General features: G+C 49.0%; 1 protein-coding gene and 1 long non-coding RNA gene across 7 annotated transcripts in view; one reads left to right on the top strand and one right to left on the bottom strand.

Moving 5' to 3' along the window:
- HNF1B (HNF1 homeobox B) overlaps window positions 1-12,852 on the bottom strand; it is a 52,271-nt gene extending 39,419 nt beyond the window's left edge. For 2 of the 6 annotated variants that reach the window (XM_003362416.5, XM_070227603.1), the window contains exons 1-4: window positions 11,861-12,578; window positions 7,058-7,257; window positions 1,839-2,025; window positions 161-396 (exon numbers count right to left, since the gene is read on the bottom strand). In XM_003362416.5, coding sequence (XP_003362464.1) covers window positions 161-396; window positions 1,839-2,025; window positions 7,058-7,257; window positions 11,861-12,204 — 967 coding nt within the window. In that variant the 5' untranslated portion in view covers window positions 12,205-12,578. Of the gene's footprint in view, window positions 1-160; window positions 397-1,838; window positions 2,104-7,057; window positions 7,258-11,860 lie in introns of all 6 variants that reach the window. The other 4 variants (XM_014741701.3, XM_014741692.3, XM_001503871.6 and 1 more) reach the window with 4 other exon arrangements.
- Window positions 12,482-16,886, top strand: LOC138916277 (uncharacterized). The gene is made up of 2 exons (XR_011423312.1): window positions 12,482-12,744; window positions 13,351-16,886. It is a non-coding gene; the product is annotated as an uncharacterized lncRNA (long non-coding RNA).
- Window positions 16,887-22,436: the final 5,550 nt, after the last annotated feature.

Genomic DNA, 22,436 nt, shown 5'->3' on the forward strand with positions numbered 1-22,436 from the left:
GCCACACATTTTCACGAGGATATTCTGGCAATGGGAGGAGGCCAGGCCTAGGACCAGCCCAAAGCATTTCCAACTCTGCAAAGTCTTGACCCAGATGAGACCCATGGGGAGAAGCAGAACGGTGGGGCTGCCGAGGCCATGGGGCCTGGGCCCTGCTTACCTGTCAGCTTGTTCGGAGGAGAGGTGCTGGGCTGGTGGTGAGGGGAGCCGTGGGAGAGCAGGGGGTTCAGGCTGTGAGTCTGGTTGGAGCTATAGGCGTCCATGGCCAGCTTCTGCCGGAACGCCTCCTCCTTCCTGCGGTTTGCAAACCAGTTGTAGACGCGGACCTCAGTGACCAGGTTGGAGCCCAGCCCATGGGCCTTGGAGGGGGAGACGCCTCGCTGCAAGCATTCTGCCCTGAGAACGGACGGAGGGAGACAGTGAGTGGGGGTGGCCAGCAGGAGGTTTGCTGATGTTTGGCCCCAAACACGCAATCGCACTGGTCTTGTTAGGAGTGCGAAGAGGCCAAGGATAGAGTGGGAGCCTGGGGAAGAGTCTCTCCTGAGAAAAGTCCCGCCCGTGGAGTCCCCTCATGCTGATGGCTGGAGTGGGGCCAAACACAGGTACAGAGCAAGCCCTGCTGCCCTAGGCTGCCGCTGCGGCTCCTGAGTAAAAGTCAGCAAGCCGAGGGCAGGAAACTCCAAGGGGCAGGTGCAGACTGGGCCTCCTGACATCTCCTTATGTTGCTATCCTTCCAACCCTACAAATGGCAAAGTCTGACCCTTCAAAGCACTCTCAAAAGACTTCTGGTCTTTCAGGGTTTGGACGCCCCGAAAGGGAACCAGAGAAACCAGATCCTTTATTGCCACAGTAGGAATCCCCTCCAAAGGGCAGGCTGGGTGAAGTAAAAGGAGGACATGTAGACGTGGCTGGTCTCTAGTTTTAGCATTGCTGAGGAAACCCCAATGCCAGGCGTGAGAGATATTCTTGGGCACCACTGGATGCTGGGGCGCTTCTCGTTAGCAGGCGGACAGAGCACAGCCTGAGGACTCTGTGACACGTACAGGCTGATCGTTTTGCCTCCCCTCTTCTTGCCTGACCTCCCTGGCCTCGTCCTTTCACTGCCAGAGCCAGCCCAGCCCAAGACAGAGAGAGAGCACACAGGTCTTGGCCCGAGCAAGGAGCAGAGTTTTTAGAAAGTCAATGTCGGAGTCAGGGAGGATGGGGCAGGAATGAAGCAAAAAGAGATCTCAAGGATTTCTAATAGTTTTCTTTAAAATTATACGTAGGGTTAAGATACAAAAAGAACTCTAATCAGTGCGGGCAGAGTGAACTGAACAGACCCAAGCAATTCTTATTCTCCTGCCAAGCTTTCTTTTGGACCAATGGGTGTACAGCAATTAGTTGAAGTCAGAGCCAGTCTGTGGCTAAGGGATGGTTTTATATAGAGGTTACACATGATTCAAACTCCACTGGCATCATATTTTAGGCCAGAGCTCTCCCGAGTGTCTCCCCTGGAATAATACAGTTCATGGGAGTGTCATTAAGAATTAGCCAGAAAAAAGACTCCATGGTCAACAACCGATTCAATGGAGCTAAGGCAGTTTCTTGACTGTAAGACTTCTCAGAGCTTTTCGTATATTAACATATGGCGTGACTCCCCAAGAGGAAGCACGCATATGATGTTTCTCAAACTTATTAGTGACTTGAAATTAGGGTTCTGTGGAACACACTTTGGGAAACCCTGCTTTAGTCACACTTATCTGGATAACCAGTGTCTCAATATCCCGGGACTGAGGGGATGGATCCTGGGTCCATATGCTTGCCCGCCTGCTCAAGTGAGCTTCTGGTGGTGTTACCTGTTGCATTCCTCCACTAAGGCCTCCCTCTCTTCCTTGCTGGGGTTCTTTTGCCGGTCGTAGGCCTGGTACAAGATTTGCTGGGACGCGGGCCCCCATTTGAACCGGTTGCGACGCATCTTCTTGTTGGTGGGCTCAGAGCAGGCGTCATCGGACTGCCCAGGCCCCTGGCTCTGTTGACTGAACTCTGGAAAGAGAAATAGCAGCTGATCCTGACTGCTTTTGTCTGTCATATTTCCAGAACTCTGGACTGTCTGGTTGAATTCTGAAAAGAGAAAGGAGTAGATTTGATAGGGTCTGTAGCCTTCACTCGGCAGACAGACAGACAGATAGACAGACAAAAATACCTTTATTCCTCTCCCCTAAGCTGTGTGATCTGCCGTTATTGCATGTGGAAGTGCAAAGGGGGGCCTTTCCTTTCTTTGAAGGAGCTCAGACGTAGCCAACCATTGTTTAAGGGCAATTTATTATTTTTTTTCATTGGCTCACTGGCCCTCAGACATGAAGCAAGGCTCTGACTCCTGAACTCTTGTATTTTGATGTCAAGGGGATGAGCTCAACCCCGTCTCCGGTCCAGAGGGAAAATGCTCTAAGGTACAATTTGTCCTTTGATAAAATATTCAGAGAATGAAAATAGCTCTCCCCACCCATACATGTAGATCTAGCCTAGTACCTGCATTATAATGTCGCGCTCTTAGAAAAAGCCCCAACGCAAAACCTTCTAACTACTGCTTCGAAATAGATATAACCAGAGCTTCGTACTGGGAAGAGAAGAAGCTCTTTAGACCTCAGACAATTTCAAAGACAGCGGTATGAGTGTGCGTGTGTGTCCAGAGGTCCCTTTATGAGGGAAACAGCCCAAGAGGGGAAGGCCTTACAGACTTGCGTACACATTGAAAGATGGCAAATGCAGAGGGCTGCAAACATAGGCCCTTACCAGGAATGGCATTTTTTTTTTTTTTTTCCAGAAAGATCAGCCCTGAGCCAACTACCGCCAATCCTCCTCTTTTTGCTGAAGAAGACTGGCCCTGAGCTAACATCTGTGCCCATATTCCTCTACTTTATATGTGGGACGCCTACCACAGCATGGCTTTTTGCCAAGTGGTGCCATGTCCGCACCCAGGATCCGAACCAGCGAACCCTGGGCCGTCGAGAAGTAGAACATTCGAACTTAACAACTTCACCACCAGGCCGGCCCCCAGGAATGGCATTTAACATGATGGAGAAGGATAAGTGCAGATGAAATGATGCTGTCTGTCTGGTCCAATTCCCAGGGCCAGGCACATAGTGACCCTTAATATATTCTTGTTGAATGAATGACAGAAAGACAGCAGCTCGCCCCCTGGGGATACCCGAGCCTATATGGTTTAAATGAGATTCGATATTCACTTGTGGAAGAAGAGAGCTTTGTTGTTCTCTTCCTCCTGTCTGCATGAAGCAGAGTTCATCAGGGTGATTAGTTCCATTTTACAGATGAATAAGCATAGAGGCCAAGCACCCTGCTGAGCAAGGACACACAACAGATTCATTTCCCAACTCCTGGTCACCCTGCTCTGGACCTTGATGTTTTTCTTTCTTGGTTCCTGGAATCACTCCTGCACGTCTCAGGGACAGCTTGGATCCCAAATCCTCAAGGTTCAAAGTCAGGCTACTATTTAATGTTTGAATCCCCTCTACACCCCTCTACCACGTGGTCTTGTCATCTATATACCTCCAGCAATGGGGAACTTACTACTGGTCTAGGGATCCATGTCCATTTTGGTCTGTCACAAGGAGCAGTGGGCCCCTAACCAGCCTAGACTTAGGACCCCAGCTGGGGTGGATCGGGCTTTGTTTAACCAGCTGCTGATTGGCCACGTTAACGAGCAGTCTCCCCGGTAGACAGACTGAACACAGCACAGGGTCCTTTGATTTGGGCCCCATCCACTTTGGATGATTCTCAGGCCATGAGGGCTCTGTTTTCACTGGTTCTCAACAATTCCTTTAGAACCTGAGAGAGTCTCTCCCAAATTTACCGGCAGGAAGGCACTGACTCAGTGAGCTAATGTAGGGCCCCAGCTAAGCTACTTACTTCCCCGCTCTCTCAGCTTTCCCATCTGTGGAATGGGACAGGGTGAGAACCTAAGGGGTACTAATTAATCTTTTAGAACATCTACCCCTAGTCAGGATGACGACCACAATGACCCAAATTCCTATGTGCTTTCACACCCCCTAAATTATTTGTTCTTCACAGGAGTAATCTAAGTGAGTTATGTCAGGGACAAGCAGAGGGGGAGAAAGGAGTTTCGTGTTCAGTGGGGGTCTGTCTCAGTGTCTTCCCTCCTCCCTGTGGCCCTGTGGCATCCCCATAAATAATAGCCAAAGCCAGTATGGATGATCCCAAGGACCTGGGCTCCATTTGAGGGTCTTTGTTTGTTGTGAACAGATATAATAACGTTTATTGAACCATTTCTATGGTGAGGTATTATACAAAGTCCCCTAACTGTCTCCATCCCATCTAATTCTCACAACCTCTCCATGTGAGAAGTTTTGTTATGTCCAATTTATAGATGGAGAAACTGAGGATCAGGCTGGTTGAGTGACTTGCCCAAAGTTGCATGGACTTGGGGCAGGAGCCAGAATGAGAGTGCAGCCTGTAGACACTAAGCCTCCTAACCAGCAGCCTATGCATCACCTCTTGCTAAAAACTCCACTCAATACACCCACAAAGCCTTCAACTCAGCCTTAGGTGGAGGTAACAAAACCGACTCCTGCAGTTTCGTTTGTGGCAGTTGTGAGACACACTCCCAGCTGCCCACAGTTTGGGGGGCTACCTCTGTGTCTTGGCTGCCTGGTGTTCAGAACCAGTGCGTGCCAGGATCACCTAGGCTGACTTGCCTTCAGGTGCTCAGAAACATCCAGGTTCTACCCACTTCAGGGTCTCGGCCCTAGCCTCTCTCAAGTTTTGAAGAATTAGACTGCCACATGTCCTCCAGCCACCACCAACTCTCCTCCACTTCCGTCCAGCTTAATGTTGGGGTTGGGGGAGACAGAAAATATTCCTTGCTCATAAAAATTAGCTTGGAGAAGTTGGGTTCAGCAGCCTCCTTATAGGCTCAAGAGCCAGCTTGGGCAAGGAGATTCTGTGCGTGTAGATGGGCCCATGAATATTACCATTTATTATTTTTAGTTTTTCAAGGAAATATGAAATCATGTGACATCTTTTCAAAATTCTCCCCCCCCCCCCCGCCGCCTTTCTTCTTCCACCCACTCCACTCACTTGTGTCCTTCTTTTATTTATCTCACTTCCTAATGTTTTCCCCTTGATTTTGTGTATGGTATTCATCCTTCAAGACTTGGCTCAAATGTCACCTCCTCTAGGAAGCCCTCTGTGATGTCTCCAGGCAATTTAGCAGTTCCCTGCTGCCCCTTGTGTATATCTTTATAACAGCCCTTAGCAAGTGGCGTCATCGCTCATTCAAACATCTCATCTTCCTCATTAGCTTGTAAGTCCCTGGAGAAAAGGAGCTGTGTATCCCACAGCCCAGCACTGGGCTTGGCTCCTATTAGGCACTTACATAGTATTTACAGAATGAAGGAATCTTTCTTAAGCTTTGTCTCATGTGACTTTCAAACAATAATAATAACAACAACAATAAGAAATCCTTTGCAGAAACTGTCACAAGCTTTTGTAAAATGTCCCTTCTCGAGCATCTTGAGAAACTTTCTAGGACTTCTGTCTCTTTAGAAGCTTCCAGTTGGCCTTTCCTGCCTCCTTCTCCTTTCAGGGGGAGCTCCCAGTGAATACACGGAGGTAGCTCAAGCTGGAGATGCCACATGGGGCTTGGACAGGGGTGCGGGCAGGTCCAAAGTGTTCTCTGGCCTTTGGAGACTGTGGCTCCTGAGAATTTTCTTGGACTTTCCAGGAATTACAGAGAGTTGCTTCATGTCAGAAACACAAATTCTTACAGACCTAGCCACCATGGATGACAGATCAACCTAGAGTTTGAAAAGGGCCTCCTCCCTATGCAGCAAAGAGCTCTCGCTTCTTCTAATCTATCCTTTAATGCTTCCAACAAAGGACCAAACAACCACAGCATAAGATGAATGCCTGGAACCTTCCTTTCCACCATGAAGGCCTTTCCAGCCCACAGACATTGAGACAATAAATGCTGAAACAATCACTTGAGCAGGGTGTGAGAGAAAACAAGAGTGATTTCAAAAAGTGGCCATCCAGTGAGAGGGAAAAAACCCAACCCAGAAAGTGGTGGAAACTAATATCTTGACAAGAACAGAGAAGGCCACGGCCCAGAGGATAGAGTGTGGGGAAGAGTGAAAACTCCTACAAAATTCTCCTAGGGAAAGGGCTAAATCGAAATAATTAAAGAATAATGTAAAGGTATACTTTCCTAAAAACAAAACAGTATGTTATTCATACTCTTGTCACTCAAATGCAGTTCAAACTTCCCTGGACTTCAAAACAAAAATCTCTCAGAATTATTGAGTGGAAGAGATCTTGGGCCAGAAAGGAAATTTGGGGATGGAAATGAGAATGAGGAGAATTGACTGGTCAGAGTTCCAAAGGCAGACAATTTCCCTGTGTCCTGCCGCAGCCAGAAGCAGCTTCCTCATTAGACAGGCTCACCAGCCTAGGTCCCAAAACTCTACCAATTTTTGTAAATGTAAGTAAGCACTTTTAATTGCTTCAGAACTCAGTTCTACTCCAGACCTTCCCAAATAACAGGATCAGGTTCTGAATAGATCTATGCATACAAACACCTTCTACTTTTTATACTCTTTACAGAGGGCAGGAAAATAACAGTAAAGTGATCAGTATTATTGACTGCTGTGAAATGTCTTTTTTGGAAACTCTGTTCTGTGGTCATGTATCAAGGGGAGCAGCTTGGCTTACTTTGGGGACGATATTCCACTGTTACCTACTTAGTTTCAGAGAGAAAGCTGTTGGGAGAAGGGACCAAAAAAATTCAAGGTACACTGCACCCACCGAAGGACTCGTCAAAGCAACCGGCTGGGTAGTAAGGGATCATGGGAGAAGAAAATGACATAAGCCAACCCATTGTACAGCAACCTGACTGCCAAATCCACCTTCTAGCTTCCCTATATTTGCCAAGTGCTATGCAGGCCTTCCTGATAAAGGAGAAACTGAGGCATCCCACAGGGGTCAGAATTAGGGCAAAGGTCGCTCCAGGTTGAGGCAGAGGCAGGATTAAAGCACTTACGTCGGAGGATCTCCCGTTGCTTTCGGACGTACCAGGTGTACAGGGCGGCCCGCTTCTGGGTCTTCATAGGGGTGCCCTTGTTGAGATGCTGGGAGAGATGTGACTGGTTCAGACCGGTGACATCGACCACCTCCCTCTGGGGGATGTTGTGTTGCTGCATGTAGCCCTTGATCATTTTCGCAGCCCTCCAAGGGTCCTCACTAGACAGATAAGCAGATGGTTAGGACGCTGGTGGAAGATGCCCGGGGAGAAATACTCTCTTTCTAGGGGTTTTACCTAAACTCTGTGCAGAACTCTGCTCCTCACCTATATCTCCGCCTGTCCAAGCTACATCCTTGGCAGAGATTTGAGAAACCATTATAGAACCTAAACGAAAGAGAAGATGAAAGCTCGTACATGGCACACTCCAACCCTCCCTTCCCAGATCAGGAGGGCCAAGATGAAGATTACTTCTCGTCTTCAGGAACGGGAAAGCACTACCAGCACTCTCTGTGGTTAAGCAGAAAGGAAAGTTCTTGTTTTATTTGGCTTTCCTTTATTTTCTTGGAATGTGAGGGACTTAAAAGGCAGGAGACCCACTGGAAAGTGGAGATGTCATTCACCTGGGGTGGGCTGGCTGATCCTACGAGGATAGGAGGTAGCCTCAGTTTCTAAATTCACCTAGACATCTCCCACATTATTTTCCTTCTGAATGGGTGTCTCACTTTTTTGTCTTATAAAATAGGGGCAAAACTTTTGTGTCCACCTCTTGAGAAGAAAGGAGGACTTCTTAGCTGAATGTTGAATGGTTTGCAGAGTTTCAGAAAAGTTTTAAGAAATACAGTGAAACGAGTTTTAAGAAATGCAAGGGAACTTCCTCCCTGGGATGGAAGAATCACTCCGCCGAGGCAGACAAGCACAGTTGAAAAAAAAAAAAAAACAAAAACTCCACAGCCCCGCCTCCCAAATAAAACCTAATGGGGATGAGTAATTTCAATTTCTGAATAAGATATTAAAGACCCCAAATGCCTCGTTTTTGCTCTATTCTTACATTTCTCCTCTGATATGATAAGAGTATCTGGAAGGCAATGTTTCTCATAAATTTCAAGTTTGGAATAAGAATATGGTTATACTTTTCATTCCTCTTAAACACAGGCATGCAAAGAGCTTTAGAACAATGCATTAGTGCTTTTGAATTTTATTTATTGAAAATGTTTTCAACTTTGCCAATATCTTTTCTTGCTTATTGAATAGGTGACTTAAAAACGGAGATATCCTTTAAAACAAGAAATTTAAAAAATAACGCACAGTACAGAATAGAAGTATTAAAGAAACAATACATCCACACAATGTATTTAATGCAGCTACATATTTAACTTAAAAACAGCCTCCTTTTACTGTATGTTGTTGTATATACTATTCTGATACAACACGAAAAAATGAAAGGAGAAATTAGTTTCAGATGAAAAAATAAAAAACAGTATAAAGCTGTGCCAAAACAGATACAGTGTTGCAAATGAAATAACCAACTTATTTCTAAATGGTATCTATAATATGTCAAATAAAATTAATTTTGTTTAATGGATTTAAAAATCTAGTAATTAAACTAAGATATTTTGTAAGCATTTGAATAATTCTGATTATTTTAGCAAATCTTTGATATTAAATTCATGAGAACACAGGCTTTGATAGAGATGTTTTTGAGAAACGTAAACTTTTTAGATGAATTGTATATAAGTTAACGAATTTCTCAAGTATTTATAAAGGTACTTCCAAGTAACACAACATTTTGAAGTAATGACAACAAAAAATGAGAAAACGCGCTACAGTTTCAAATATGGAGAACGCACCTCGACTAAGAGAAAAATAATGTAACATTTTGGACATACCCGTGCAAACATTAGCGGTCATTTAAAAACTTATTACTGGCGAATATTTCCACTGATATTTTCAGGGTGGAAAAACACTTTCGACAGATACGAACAATTGCTTCTAAAGTTAGAAAAAGTATTTGGATTTTCAATATACTTTTAACAGACTCTATTTTTGATTTGTTTCTTTACCTGTGTTCATTTGGTTTCTAAGAAACCTAGCAAAATAGCGTAATGTTCTTAGAGCGAAAGGTTCCGTGGAAAGAGTAAATTAGCTTACCAGCTGGGAAGGTTTAAAAAAAAAAAAAAAGCCCAGGAAAACCTTCTAACTGTAGCAAACCTTTAAGCCCGCATTGAAGGACTAGAGTTGGGGGTAAGATGGCGTAGGTACACCTTTCCAGCCCTCTGATCATAGAATTCACATGTATTCACCGGGAAAAGCCTGGAGAGCAGGTTGCGTTTCTTTATTTGAAAATACAGCTCGTGTTCAGGGGTCCCACCCGCGGTAAACACACGGATCGGGAGAAGCGCGCCGGGCCATTGTGCTCAGAGCGCAGGTGTCAAACGCCCGGCCGCGGCGCCCGCCTCTCGCCGGCCCAGCGCGCTCCTTCTCAAACAATGCCTTTGCTGCCCACGAGCAGAAAAGCCCTGGACCCCGCACAGGTCGCCACGCGGTGGGTGAGAAGCCGCCACTCTGGCTTCTTAGGAAGCAGCCAACTTTGCAAACGCCCCCCCCGCGCCAGCCTAGAGGCCGGCTCCTTCCTGGAGCCCGGGCCCGGGCAGCAGGCGCGCGGGCCCCATCTTCCTTTCTATTCTAGCCTTTCTGTTCCAGGACGCTGCAGAGCGTCCAGGCGCTCCCCAACGTGACTTTTCTTCTTTTCTTTCCGCCTTAGGGGAGCAGGGTGGGCAAAGGAGGGAGTGGGAGTGTCTGGCGCTCAGGAGCCGACTGTGCAGTGACCTGGGAACCGCTAGCAATTTCTTGAAAAATTACTTTAATAAAGTCCGACCACTCCCGAAGGTGGGGGAGGGAAGGCAGCACCCGCTTGGGCAAGCGAGAACAACCTCGGGGTCTGTCCCGCGTCCCCACCCCAGCGAGGGTCTCGGGCCCCCGATGCCTCCCTCCCCGCCCCGCTGGAGCTGGGGCTTAGCAGAGGGAAGAGGGCTGAGGTCCCGGACCCGGGCCGGGCCTGGCTCTGCGCCGGCCGGGCCTGCAGGTGTCGGCCGCCCCGGGGCTGCGCCGGCTGCTCGGGCGCCAGGGCTGCGGGCGGCGCGGGGGGCTTGGCTGGGAGCGCCCCGCAGCGCCGTGCGTGTGCGCTGGGAGCGGCGGGCAGCCCCGCGTCGGCGTTTTGATTTCCTTCCCCCTCTAAGCCGGATTTACAGCTTCACCAATGAATAACCCGCCTCTCTTTTCAACCTAATCACGACTCTTTGTGTATCTTTCTGTTGATGATTTATAGAAATAAATTAATAACACCCTAACTCCACGTGCTGCAGTTTATGTTACATCTCTGCGGCGTCCAGCCCCGCGCAGGGCTGGGTGCGGAGGGGCGCACTAGGTCGCCTGGGGTTTTCCAGACCATCCCAGAGCCCGGCTAGAAAGCGGGCTCTGTGGCCAGGAGGATGGGCCTAGGCCCCGCGAGCCCCCAGTGGCAGGCGGCGGGAGCTCGGTTAGTCTGCCAGGCCCTGGTCGACCTCCAGGCCGCCCCGCGCCCCGTCCTCTCCCTTCCGACCCCTCTCACCTTCCTGCGCCCTAACCTCGGCGGGGCAGAAACCGCCGCCACTGGGGAAACCGCGGGGGAAGAACCCCAAACCTACGTCTTGTAGCAAAATACTTTTGGGGGGAAAAACCTAGAAGTCCCCTTGATTGTCTCTGCTAGAGAGTAAGCCGCAGGCCCCCCAAAAAGCAAATTCAAAGGCAAGGTCATATCCCATCCCAAACGGCCGCTGCGGGCGCGCGACCGAGGCTGCCCGAGTCCCGGGGCGCGACTTCGGTCCTGGCCCTGCCTTGAAACCGCGGCGCTCAAGTGTCCGGGGCCACGCGGGGGGCTCGGTCCTAAAGCACAGCGGCCGGGAGCGTTGTGCGTGCGGTCTAGGGAAACCGCTGGGCTCCTTGGATAATTAGTAACCAGCTGTCAAAGCCCTAGGCCGGTTGGGGAGGCCCAGCGAACGATCCGGGACCGGTAGATAGCCAGTCAGCCAGCCTGCCTGAATTCCCCGGGGACGCCAGGGTGTAGGCGGCGAGATTGCGACCAAATCCGCCGCGAACTGGGGCGATTCGCCCCTGGCTTGCTTAGATCCTTGGTTTCTTTTGCCCCTTGCGGGTCTATCCTGACCTTACAACAAGCAAATATTTTCTTTTGCAAATCTCAACTGGCTTTGGAGATTCCGGGTAATCCAGGGGCGTTGCATGGGCGTTGCAGATGGGTATCCCCACCAGAGAACTCGCCCCCTAGACCCCCGCCCCGGGGGTCGCCTGTCCCTCTGCAAAGAACGGCGGGACGCTGTGCCCGAGGTTGGCCTGCGTTTTCCTGGGCCGGAGAGACGGCGCTTGGAAGAAATGCGTGGCATGGGGCTCGCGCGGGCCCGAGCCTCGTCTCCTGGGAAATCACCTCTGTTTCACTGCACCCACTCACACCTTCAGTCGCGTGGGCAAACCTCCCTGCAAAGGGCTCCGCAGCTCGGGGTCTCCCAGGCCGAGCCCCAGTCCGGCCGACAGGGCCCCTCGGGTCCGGGCGCTGGCCTGGGCAGGGGGAAGAGAAGCCTCAGGGCTCCGGCCGGCCGGTTGAGGGATTGGGAGGGGTCCAGGTGTTGGGAGAGAAGCGGAGCGCCCCCCGGGGGACTTCTCTGGTGGGAAACAGGCTTGGCAAGGGCGGTTCGGCGCGGTGTTGCTCAGGCACAAGGCCCTGGGCTCAAGGGGCTCGGGAGCGCGCTCCCCACCTCGGTGGGCGCCTACCTGAGCATCCGGTCCACCTCCGCCCGCTGCTCCGCCGCCTCCTCGGTGTTGAGCGCCTGCAGCTCCTTGAGGATGGGAGGGGTGTCATAGTCGTCCCCGTCCTCGGAGCCCTCGTCCCCGGACAAGCGGCCCTTGGCGTGGCCGTTCGTGAGAGTATGGAAGACAGGCTTGGTGTCGGGCTCGGCACCGCTCCCAGGGGACAGGGGCAGCGTCTCCAGCTTCACCCCAAAACTCGGAGACGGCAGCAACTCCTCCAAGGCCTGGACCAGCACCTCCTTGGTGACCCCGGAGCTCAGCAGGGCGCTCAGGAGTTCTTGCTGGAGCGACGTGAGCTTGGACACCATTTTCCAAGGACAGAAAAAGAAGGGGGTGAGGGGGTGGGAGGGTGAGAGAGAGGAGGGTGGAGGGGAGTTTCACAAGCGAACCTTAAGTCCAGGAACCCCCCCACCCTTCAGCCTCCAGACACCTGTTACTCCCCGGGGTCCCGGAGTCTCCTCCGAGAGGAGTCAGAAAACTTCTAACTTGCCATGATCGCCACCATTAGGCCATATAAGATATGCAAATTAGTGGGGAGGGCCGGCTTTCGGCAAGATGCAAATGCTGGTGGGGAGGGGGAAAACCGAGAGAGAGGGAGAGCAAGAGGGGCAGACGAGGAGAGCTAGAGACCCGGGCCGGGAGCGGGGCTTGCCAGGGTCCATTGTACTCACGCTGGGGGGCTGAAGACCTTCTTGTACTGGTTCTTTCTATCAGCCAAACTTTAGCTGACCTTTGGACTTGTTAAGCAAGTAGTTGGCAGCCTAGCGTGGAAGGCGCAGGGGCTTTTCCACCGGCTGCGGGTTCGGCTTTAGCCTGGAGAGAAGAAGAAACTGTGCTTCGGGGTTCAGGTGAGAGCTGGAGGAAGTTGGGGTGCTCTGGGGAGGAGATGGAGGAGGATGCGAAGCGTAGAGACCCTCCGAGGCGTCTCAACCGACGCAGCTGGTGGGCCGGGAGCCAGCCTGGAAGAGGAGAAACCGACCACTTGGGAAGGGACGCGGAGACCTGGGAGAAGTGGGAGGTGTTAGGCGGGGTGACCGTGGATTACTGGGACCCCATTTAGTTCTACCCGGGTTACCGCTCTGTGCTCACCAACCGGGTCTGGCGGTTTGGGTGTGCAGAACTGCCCGCCCTGAGAGCGTAGGCGAGCGGTAAGGAGGCCCACAGAACCCTTGGAAGGAGGCGCCGACTAATTTATGGCCAGGGAGTGTAGCCAAAGTTAGGTGCCCCAGCAGCGAGTGCAACAGCACCCAGCCTGGCCAAGCCAAAGCCGCGGGGAAGCTGGACGCCTAGCACGCTCGGGTTTAAACCCGGAATATCAAAGCGCCTCTGCTTTCGGGGCAAAAGTAGGATGGCGCGGCCTCCTTTCCAGCGGTGAAAGCAAGGCTTGGCCTGGAGCTGGATGGACAGCTGGAGCCGTTTGTCCTCCGGCCCACTGATTTCTGGTTTCTTCGCAGCTCCAGAACACGGCGGTCCCCGGGGCCAGGGACGGCGCTCTGCAGGCGCGAGGTCACGGCGGCAGTGGTGGGAGAAGGCGCGAGTGGACAAGGCGCCGACAAAGCTGCGGAAGGAAAGAAGTCTTTTTTCCACCCTGGCCTGGGCCGGAAAGGAAGCCGGGAACCGTTCAGCGCGATCGGAGTTTCACTCGCATCCTCCCCGGGCGCGGGGGAGGAAGGAGGCGAGAGGCGCGCTCAGACCTACAGGCTGGACCTGACTTGCAGACCAGGGGATGGGGCTTTTTAGGATCCACCGCTCGCAGACCCATAGCTCCTGGAGCAGAGGGCACCCTCTTCCCCTCTCTAGGCCTCAGTTTCCTCATCTGTAAAATACTGATACCTACAGTGCAGGGGAGGGGCATCGTATCCACGGAATGAGACCGCCTGTGAACTCCTTGGTGTGATAATAGCGTTCACAGTTTTCAGTCTCGGGAGGCAAGAAGTCAGTTCCCAGTAGTAAAATCTAACCCCTCTGGAGTTTTAGGGTTCTCAGAACGAGGCCCATCCAACACTGGGGTTGCAGGGACTGGGAGATTAGCGACAAAAATAAAAAATCAGCAGGGAATTTGCAAAGGCGTTTCTAAGCAAATTCTCCTATCTTTCCCACCTTTAAAAGATAATTAGAAGGAAGTTGGGGTTAGTTTCGGAAGGCAGGAATTTCAGCGTGGGGAGGAAGGGTCAGCACTCTCCTCTGCTTGGTTCAGGATCAAATCCTTGGGTGTATGAGGGCTGAAACTCCAGAGGTGATTGATCCAAGTCAGGCAGCTAAGGAGCTAGGCTGCCTCTTTTTTTTTTTTTTTTTTTTTTAAAGATTTTATTCTCTTTTTTCCTTTTTCTCCCCAAAGCCCCCCGGTACATAGTTGTATATTCTTCGTTGTGGGTCCTTCTGGTTGTGGCATGTGGGACGCTGCCTCAGCGTGGTTTGATGAGCAGTGCCATGTCCGCGCCCAGGATTTAAACCAAGAAAACACTGGGCCGCCTGCAGCGGGGCACACAAACTTAATCACTTGGCCACGGGGCCAGCCCCTAGGCTGCCTCTTTTAAGTACAGGGTCTGCTACAGATGCTTGGGCCACCTGTGCTGGAAGCAGAAAGAGGGGGAGTGGCTGTGTGCATGGAGCCCTGGGGGAGGTTTACAGTCTCTCAGTCTCTCCTTCCCTGAGAACTCGGGGTAATAAGTTCATGGAAATGAGGGTCCTTCATTTCCCCTTATTGTGTCTAGTTCGGTGTGACTATGGCTGGTCTTTGCCCCTCACAATCTGGCCCTCTGCGTACCCAGCTCCCCTCAACTGGGATAATGAAGTGTTTAGAGTAAATGTTCCTGGAGAACAATCTCTTCTTCTCTGTCTCTCGCTTGTTATCATGATAGAAGCAGTCAAGTGTAATGAAGATCATTTTCTGTGTTTCGCTGGGAAAACCCATTAAAAAACCAGCAATCACTTCCCTTTTAACAACAAAGCTTTGATTTGTAGTTCTAACTACTGTGTGCCCAGTAACTTTCAAGCTTCTTTATCTTTCAAAATTCAGGTGTCAGCAAACCCATTGTTCCCCCTACCCCAAACCAACTATATGAACGTACAGGAAGTTTAACAGAGTACAAGGAAACTTCTTATGAGTGTCCAGGTATGTCTTCCAGGTAATCTGGTTATGCATATCCAGCAACTTCCTGTAATCTTCCTGCCGGGATCTACCTTGTACAACCACCTGGGGTAATATGGGTGCTCACCAAGTAACTGTAGCTATAGATCTGTGAACAGATTCAATGCCTGCCCCAGCATATGGAAATTTAAAAAGTATAGTAAGTATCCTAGCAGATAGTCCTTCAGGACGTGGGGCATAAATGCTAATTAGATGAGCTATTTCATAAAAACCTTTGGTTAAACTTCCCCAGATAGAAGAAGCAAGCATACAGTTGAAATACTCTGTCTATGCTGCCCACAGGATAAAGTGGTGATGGACTGATACACAGCCCCATTTTAGAGATGGGAAAATAGGACATTTGAGGAGGTGGCTTGGAGTTGCTGGGGTAGGTTGATGGAAGGACTGAGATTGGAGCTCTGGACTTCTGAGCAGGGCTTAGGATCAAAGAGCAAGGCCTCCAGCTTTTACTGCTTTTGGAGATGGGAAGTTGAAAAGGGGGGTTCTGTGAAGGACAAGTGGAGGATCCAAAGCGGAGAATAGGGGGCAGACATCGGAGTGAAACAGACCTAAATTGGGTCTCACATCTGCTTAACCAGCTGTGTGACTTGGGTGCATTATATGATCTCTCTGATCCTCGGTTTCCTTAGGCAGAAAATGATAATAATACTCTGTGAAGATTCAATAAATTAGTAACTGCAGCTTCCTGGAATACGACAGGCTCTCACATGTTTAGAAAGAAGAAGCACCTTGTGAAAACATACAAAGAAATGAGGCAGCTGATCTCTTTGGACTCTTTTATTCCCAGCTTGTTTTTTTTAAGTTACTGAATTTGAAGACACCAATTTAGATTTTTCTGCTCAAACAGTGAATCTGCAGTTCAAATCCTAAGATGTTCTATGGGAAATGTAGTCTCTGGTGTAAGATAATTTAAAATCCAGTTGGCTCATCACTCTATGAAGGTTTTCCGAGTGCCATCTTGGAAATTTCACAGAACAGCAAATGCGGTTCCCGTGGAGTCCACCTCTCCTATAACTTGGCAGCATAGGTGATATTCCTTTTCCGTGCTTGTGCGCAGTCCTCCCCCTACTTTCCATGGTTAGCCTGCTTTGCTTACAGCAGGGAGAGCCTGGTCCTCTCCATCCTCTGCTGCTCTATTCTCCAAGGCTTTCCCCTTGATTCAGGAGAGTCTCTAGAAGGCTTCAAAATGAAATCATCTCTAGAGTAAAACAAAAATAGTGCCCTATCCTGGTCTGAAGAAGGTGGGGAGCCTTATTGTTAAAGAGCAGCATTGTAGCCTGGAGAACATTCTAGACTGCAGGATTAGGAGCCTGAGGTTCTAGCTCTGGATACAACACTCCTTTCTGGATGATTCTTCACCTTCCCAAAGGCTTTGGTGAGCACCTTCTATGGGCCTCTGATTCCACTTTTGAAAAATGACCATGTGGTCTGGATCACCACTTAAGTTCTCTAACTTTTTTATGACTTGAAATTCCTAAGTGGTCCTAAATTACCAGGGTGTCCATTTCCAGGCCTTTGGGCAGATGGTCCAGGAGCTCAGGCCAGACCTCTGTGTAGTGCTGGACATGGGACTTTTGAGTAGCTCATGAGAAAACACACCACGGACAGTAAGTTCTATGAGAGCAAGGACCATCTCACATCTTACTCTTCAATACCTGGAGAGGTGCCTGATACATAGCAGATGCTCAATAAAATGCTTGTTGAATAAATGAACAAGTGATCGTCTCTGGATGGTGCCATTAAGGATGATTTTTGTTTCCTTATTTATATTTCTCGATTTTCCCAGTTGTCAGGAATGAAGTTGTTGTTTAAAAATAAATATCTTGCCCAGATCCAAAAGAGTATATACTGTGTGATTCTGTTTATACAAAGTTAAAAAGCAGGAAAAACAAATCCATGGTGATAGAGGTTAAAATTGAGGTTGCTTTTGGGGATGTGTCCACAGGGATGGGCAATGAGGGAATTTTCTGGGGTGCTAGAAAGGTTCTATAATTTGATCAGGATGGTAGATACATCATCAGCCTACACATTTAGGATCATGCATATTGCTGTAAGTTATAACTTAATAAAAAGTAAATTAAATAAATAATTTCAAAGTGTAAAGTGTAAACAGTGAAAGTCACCTTCTTATTGTCCCCTGTTTACAGTTGATGTGTGGCCCTCCAGATTCTTCTTTATTCACCGTGTATAGTTTATCACCATTAAAACCTATAGATTGATATATTCCAGGGGTTGGCAAACTTTTTCTGTAAAGTGCCAAACAGTAAATATTTTAGGTTTTGTGTGCCGTACGGTCTCCCACAACTGTTCATCTCTGTCGTCCTAGGCAATACATAAATGAATATGTGTGGCTGTGTTCCAATAAAACTCTGTTTATAAAAACAATTGGCTGGCTGAAGTTGGCCCAGGGGTCACAGTTTGCCAGCCCCTGGATAAAGTACGCATGCAGCTAGGAATCCACACATCTGAAAAAGACGCGAGAGGCATCTCACTTCGCTGCTTCATCTCCCGGACGGACGAGGAAGCAGATTCAGGGCAGAGAAAGGACATTCCCGGGAGATGGAGCAGAGGGCACTAGGGAAACCTGGCTTTGGAGTCAAACAGACCAGCTGCTTCCTGGGGCATGTGTGTGGGTGTGGCTTTGGGCAAGTTAATTGCTTTGAGTTTTTAGATTATCACCATATGTAAATTGCGATAATAATGGAATTTATATGTCATCGGGTTATTGGAAGAATTAAATTAGATAACACAGAAAAACCCCTCGTCTGGGGGCTGGCACAAACAGGGATGAGTTTCAGATTAAGTGCTTTCTCAGTCAGAGCACATGGCTCACCGGCTCCCTCCCTCCCTCTCTTCCTTCTAAATGTACCACTTACAAAGTTCACTGACAAACACTACCAAGTGTCTCCTATGTGTGAAGCCCTTTGGGGAGAGCTGTGAGCTGTGAGCTAATAACAAAAGGATCCAGGAAGATCTCAGTCCGACCAACCCCAGCCCTTAGCCTTGTTTTTAGAAATCCCTTCCAGCTCTGTGCTTTTATTTCCCAAACATGCTGCTATCAGATGATCTTTGCCAGGAAAACGGCTAAGGGTAGAGGAGATTTCTCTCATTTTGGTTCAACAACCTACATCGTTCTGCTGGGTCATTTTTAGAAATAGGGTGTTCCCAGTAGCTTGTAAAAGATTAAATTAAAAACTAGCGACCTAGTATGATATTAAACTAATAAATACTACACCTAGCATGGAGAGCCTTCACTCCAGAGCAATCATCTATTCCTTCCACTACTACACCCATGGAAAGCGAGATTGGCAGCAGGCCCAGCACCCAGCAGGTGCTCCATAGACGTCTATTGAATAAACGATGTCGGCTAGGCTATGGTGTTTAGAACAAAAGAAAAGCAATAATCTTTGCTAAAGTTTCGTAGAATCTATTTTCAGACTAATACTCAAGGATTAGTGAGGTGGCCTTGCTACACCCTTCCCTTCCTTCCTGCTCGCAAACCTGTGAGGTAGGCAGTAGCTTCCCCACTTTAATGATGAGTAAACGGGGGCTCCAAGAGGGTAAGGATTGGCTCAAGGACCCACAAACGGTTAAGGGGTGGAACCTTGGACTTGAACTGCCTACCTCCCAGTCGCACGTTAAGTGCTTCACTTCCAGCTCCTTTGCATTTTCTGAGCCCTCTACCCATGCCAAAGGAAGGGGGCACAGAGAGGTACCCTGAACAGTCTCAGCACAGAGAGAAATCTCGTGATTGTGTGTGTGTGTGGGAGGGAAATCAAAGTCTTTCCTGTCTGAGGAGATCCCTGCCACATGCAGAACTACAATATTTGCTTAGTGTTTTAAGGTGTGCAGAGGCCTTCTCCTGTCATTTGATCCTCAGAACAGGCCTGCAAAGAAGGCAAGAAAGGAATTCCTATTCACATTTCACAGGTGAGGAAACGGAGTTCAGAGAGGAAAAATGACCCCTTGAAGCTGCCAGAACCACCATCTGTTGACCCAAGACTTCTGGATCTAGACTCTACTGTCCCCCCACAAAATCGTGTTTGTAGAATGAGAAGATTAGCACACGGTGCAGCCCGGGAACAGATACGAGACTTAGGAATAAGAAACTATAAGAGACTCCCATTTCTACTCCCAGTGCTATGGGCTGGAAAAGCTGAGAGGGTGCCAGGAAAGGCACTGGGTCTGGTCTGTGAGTCAGAAACCACTAGCCACCTGGTGGTAGCTTGTGCCTCCGCCACTACATCTCTGCTCCTCCCATCCTTGCGTTCCTAGTGGTGTAGAGCAGGACCAGGGTGGACCCTGCCCCTTGTCTGCACTTCACCCCCAGGCCTGGGAGCGGGGTCTGCGAGAGACAGTCCCTGCCCCCCTTTCCCTGCCAAACCATTCTGCCCATTGGCACCTTGCTAATTGCCACTTCTGCACCTTCTCACCTGCCAGTTTCGCCAGCTGGAAGGGCTCCTTCCAGCCAGACCTGATCCTGCAACTTCCCTGAAAACTTGGTTTAAAATTCATGAGCTTCAGGAAGCTTTCCTGATTAGTTCTGTCCCTTCTAATAATTCCTTGCTCCCCCCTCCCCCCGCCCTCTCTCCTGGCCCTGTGACCTTCTGGGATCAGCTAAGGACTCAACTCCCTTAGGAAGCCCTACCTAACCCCAGGTTAGTTCAGCGGTTCTCAACTGAGAGTGGTTTTGGCCCCTAGGTCCCATGGAGCCTCAGGGCAGGGCATGATGGTGGCCTGCCTTGACCCAAGCTGGCAGTGCTATGGAGCCTTAGGCAGGTGACTATACAAGGCTTTCATCCACCCCATCCTTGTGTGGAGGCCGCAATACCCTTGGGGGTTGCCGATTTGCCCAGGTTGGAGCAGTGGCCGTGGGAAGGGGAGATGCCTGGTTTGTGTCCCATGCCCTCAGCTTGGGTACAATGCATTGGTCCAGTGGCTGGTCAGAGGAGGAAACGGACAGGTGGTGGGCTGAATGCACATGTGCACACTGAGTCACAGAGTGGGGTCCCTGGACACCTACGAGGGTTTGCACTAACCTTGCCAGCGTCCCCATTTTCCAGAAAATATGACCTTAAGTAGCAAAGAAAAAATGGAGGAGAGAGAGAGAAAGAGACAGAGAGAGAGAATAGATCATAGAATAAATGAAAAAGCCTTATATTTCAGTGTCTTTAATGACACTTTTTTCCTGCTTTTTGAACAAGAGGCTCCACATTTCATTTTATACTGGGCCCCACAACTTACGTAGCTGGTCCTAATGTCTAGAGATATTTTTTATTGCCATGGCTGGGGGTCGTTACAGCAGTTAGTGGGTAGAGGCCAGGGATGCTGCTCTATGTCCTGTGATGCATGGGACAGCCCCTCCGAGCAGAGTTATCGAGAATGTCAATAGGGCTGAGGTTGATACACCCTGGGTTATTTGTCCCTCCTTTCTGCTTCTAGTATCCTCTCTGCTTATCTCTGTCCTAGCTTGTTGCCCATGTTGTTGAAATGACCTCACCACCTGTCTCGACCAGAAGCTTCCCAAAGGCAGGGCTGCATTTCTTAGTAAGCCTTGCGTCGGCAGGACCTAAGGCAGTGATGATACCCACTGGGTTCTCTTCACTCATTGACTGGACTGAGCGCAGGGCCCATGAACTCTCCTTATCGCCTTCTAACCCATTATTTCGTGTTTGTTGGAAGCACAAAACCACTTATAGCTATTCTAAGGCATTGCGTGATTGTATGTTTTATCTCCTCTAAATGGCTTATAAATCCCTAAAGCACAGGAAATAAACTTGCTAAATCTTCTGTGTTGCTGGATGGTGCTTAGAACCGTGCACTGCACGCAGCAGGCCCTCTGTCAGCACTTGCTTACCAGATTCTTTCACTCTCCGCTCATTCCATCTTTCCACATGCCCAAGGCCCAGAATACATTCATTTATTCATTCTGCAAACACTTATTAAGCATTTACTACAGGTGAAATGCTGGGGATTTAAAAATGTTAAAGATACAATTCCTACCCTCAAGGAGTTCAGTCGGCCGGAGAGTTAGAGAGAATTTGAACTCAGCATAATTAAGCATCACAGTTGCTGTGAAACTGACCTTCAGATGACTAATGATAAAAAAGAGAAGAGAGAAGATCCAGTGACCCCATTTTTAAACGGAATCGCCTCAAGTTGCGTCAGGTCTGACTTAGTCATCTGCCACACTTAGTCTCTTCCTCCTGCAAGTACCTGTCTGTGTGGGGGATTATTCCCGACACTGGAGAAGAGGCAGTGAAGGAAACAGGACGAAGGGCCCATCCTCATGGGGCTTTTGCTCCAGCGAGAGCGGGAGACAGACCAGCGACCTAGTAGATGCAGACTAGGTCAGACGACAGCATGCTGGGGAGAGAAATCAGAGAGCAGGGAAAGTGAAAGCCAGTGAGGGAGACACCATCGTAAGTGAGGGGTCCTCTTCAAATAAATGGCTTGGAGCTGAATGTCAAAGTCAGTGTGGCTTCTCAGAGTGACGGCACTTCTCCGGTGTCAAGGGTCAGCCCTCCACACAGCTTGGGCCCTATCTGTGCCCAGAAATCCCCCTGTGTGTAGGCCCAGGCATTGACTGTAACCATCAGTGAGTAGAACAAAGTGAGTTAAATTTGTAAGGGGTTTTTCTTTAAAGCAGTAATCTGTAAATGTTTTTCCCAATTACTCCTCTCATTTAAAAACAAAGTTTCAGCATCTCAATTTCATTATTTGTATTAATTAATTAATACACTGACGACATGTGCTACTGTACTAATATTTTATGCTCTCTATAAAGCAAACACAAAAATAAAAAGGCCAAGAGTGAACACAGATATAAAAATAAGACCCAATATTTTCATCTTGTACCCACAACACACCATCTTGTGTAGCCCACTTTGGGACTCCTGTTCTAATGTATGAAAATAGTAAATTTTATTTTTGGATAAGCACACACTTGTCTAGAGATCACCAGATATTTGTCTCTCAGGAATGTTTTAAGATTTGTAAAAAGGGGAAATTGATCAGAGGTATAGGGTGGGAGAAAGGAAGAAAAGAAAAGGGAGACAATGAGAAAAAGGGGTCAAATAAAATTTTAAAAAGATAGGAAGAGAGATAAAATGAAGGGAAAGAAGGAAGGAAAAAGAAAGAAGTTAAAAAAAAAAAGAAAGGGAGGAAGGGAGAGAGGAAGGGAGAGACAGAGACAGAGATAGAGACAGAGACAGAGACACAGAGAGAGAGAGAGATTGAAAGGCAGGCAGGCAAAGAGTAAAGAGAAAATGTCCCCCAGATGCCACTGGAAAGAGGCAACGTAGATGCTCTCTGCTGGCCTTTGCCCAGTCCTCACAGGGTTGTAAGAATGTTCTGTCACAGTCTGTAGGCTGGACCTTGGCCTCTTTC

Source organism: Equus caballus, chromosome 11, assembly GCF_041296265.1.
Source record: "Equus caballus isolate H_3958 breed thoroughbred chromosome 11, TB-T2T, whole genome shotgun sequence".
In the NCBI taxonomy this organism is placed as follows: Eukaryota; Metazoa; Chordata; class Mammalia; order Perissodactyla; family Equidae; genus Equus; species Equus caballus.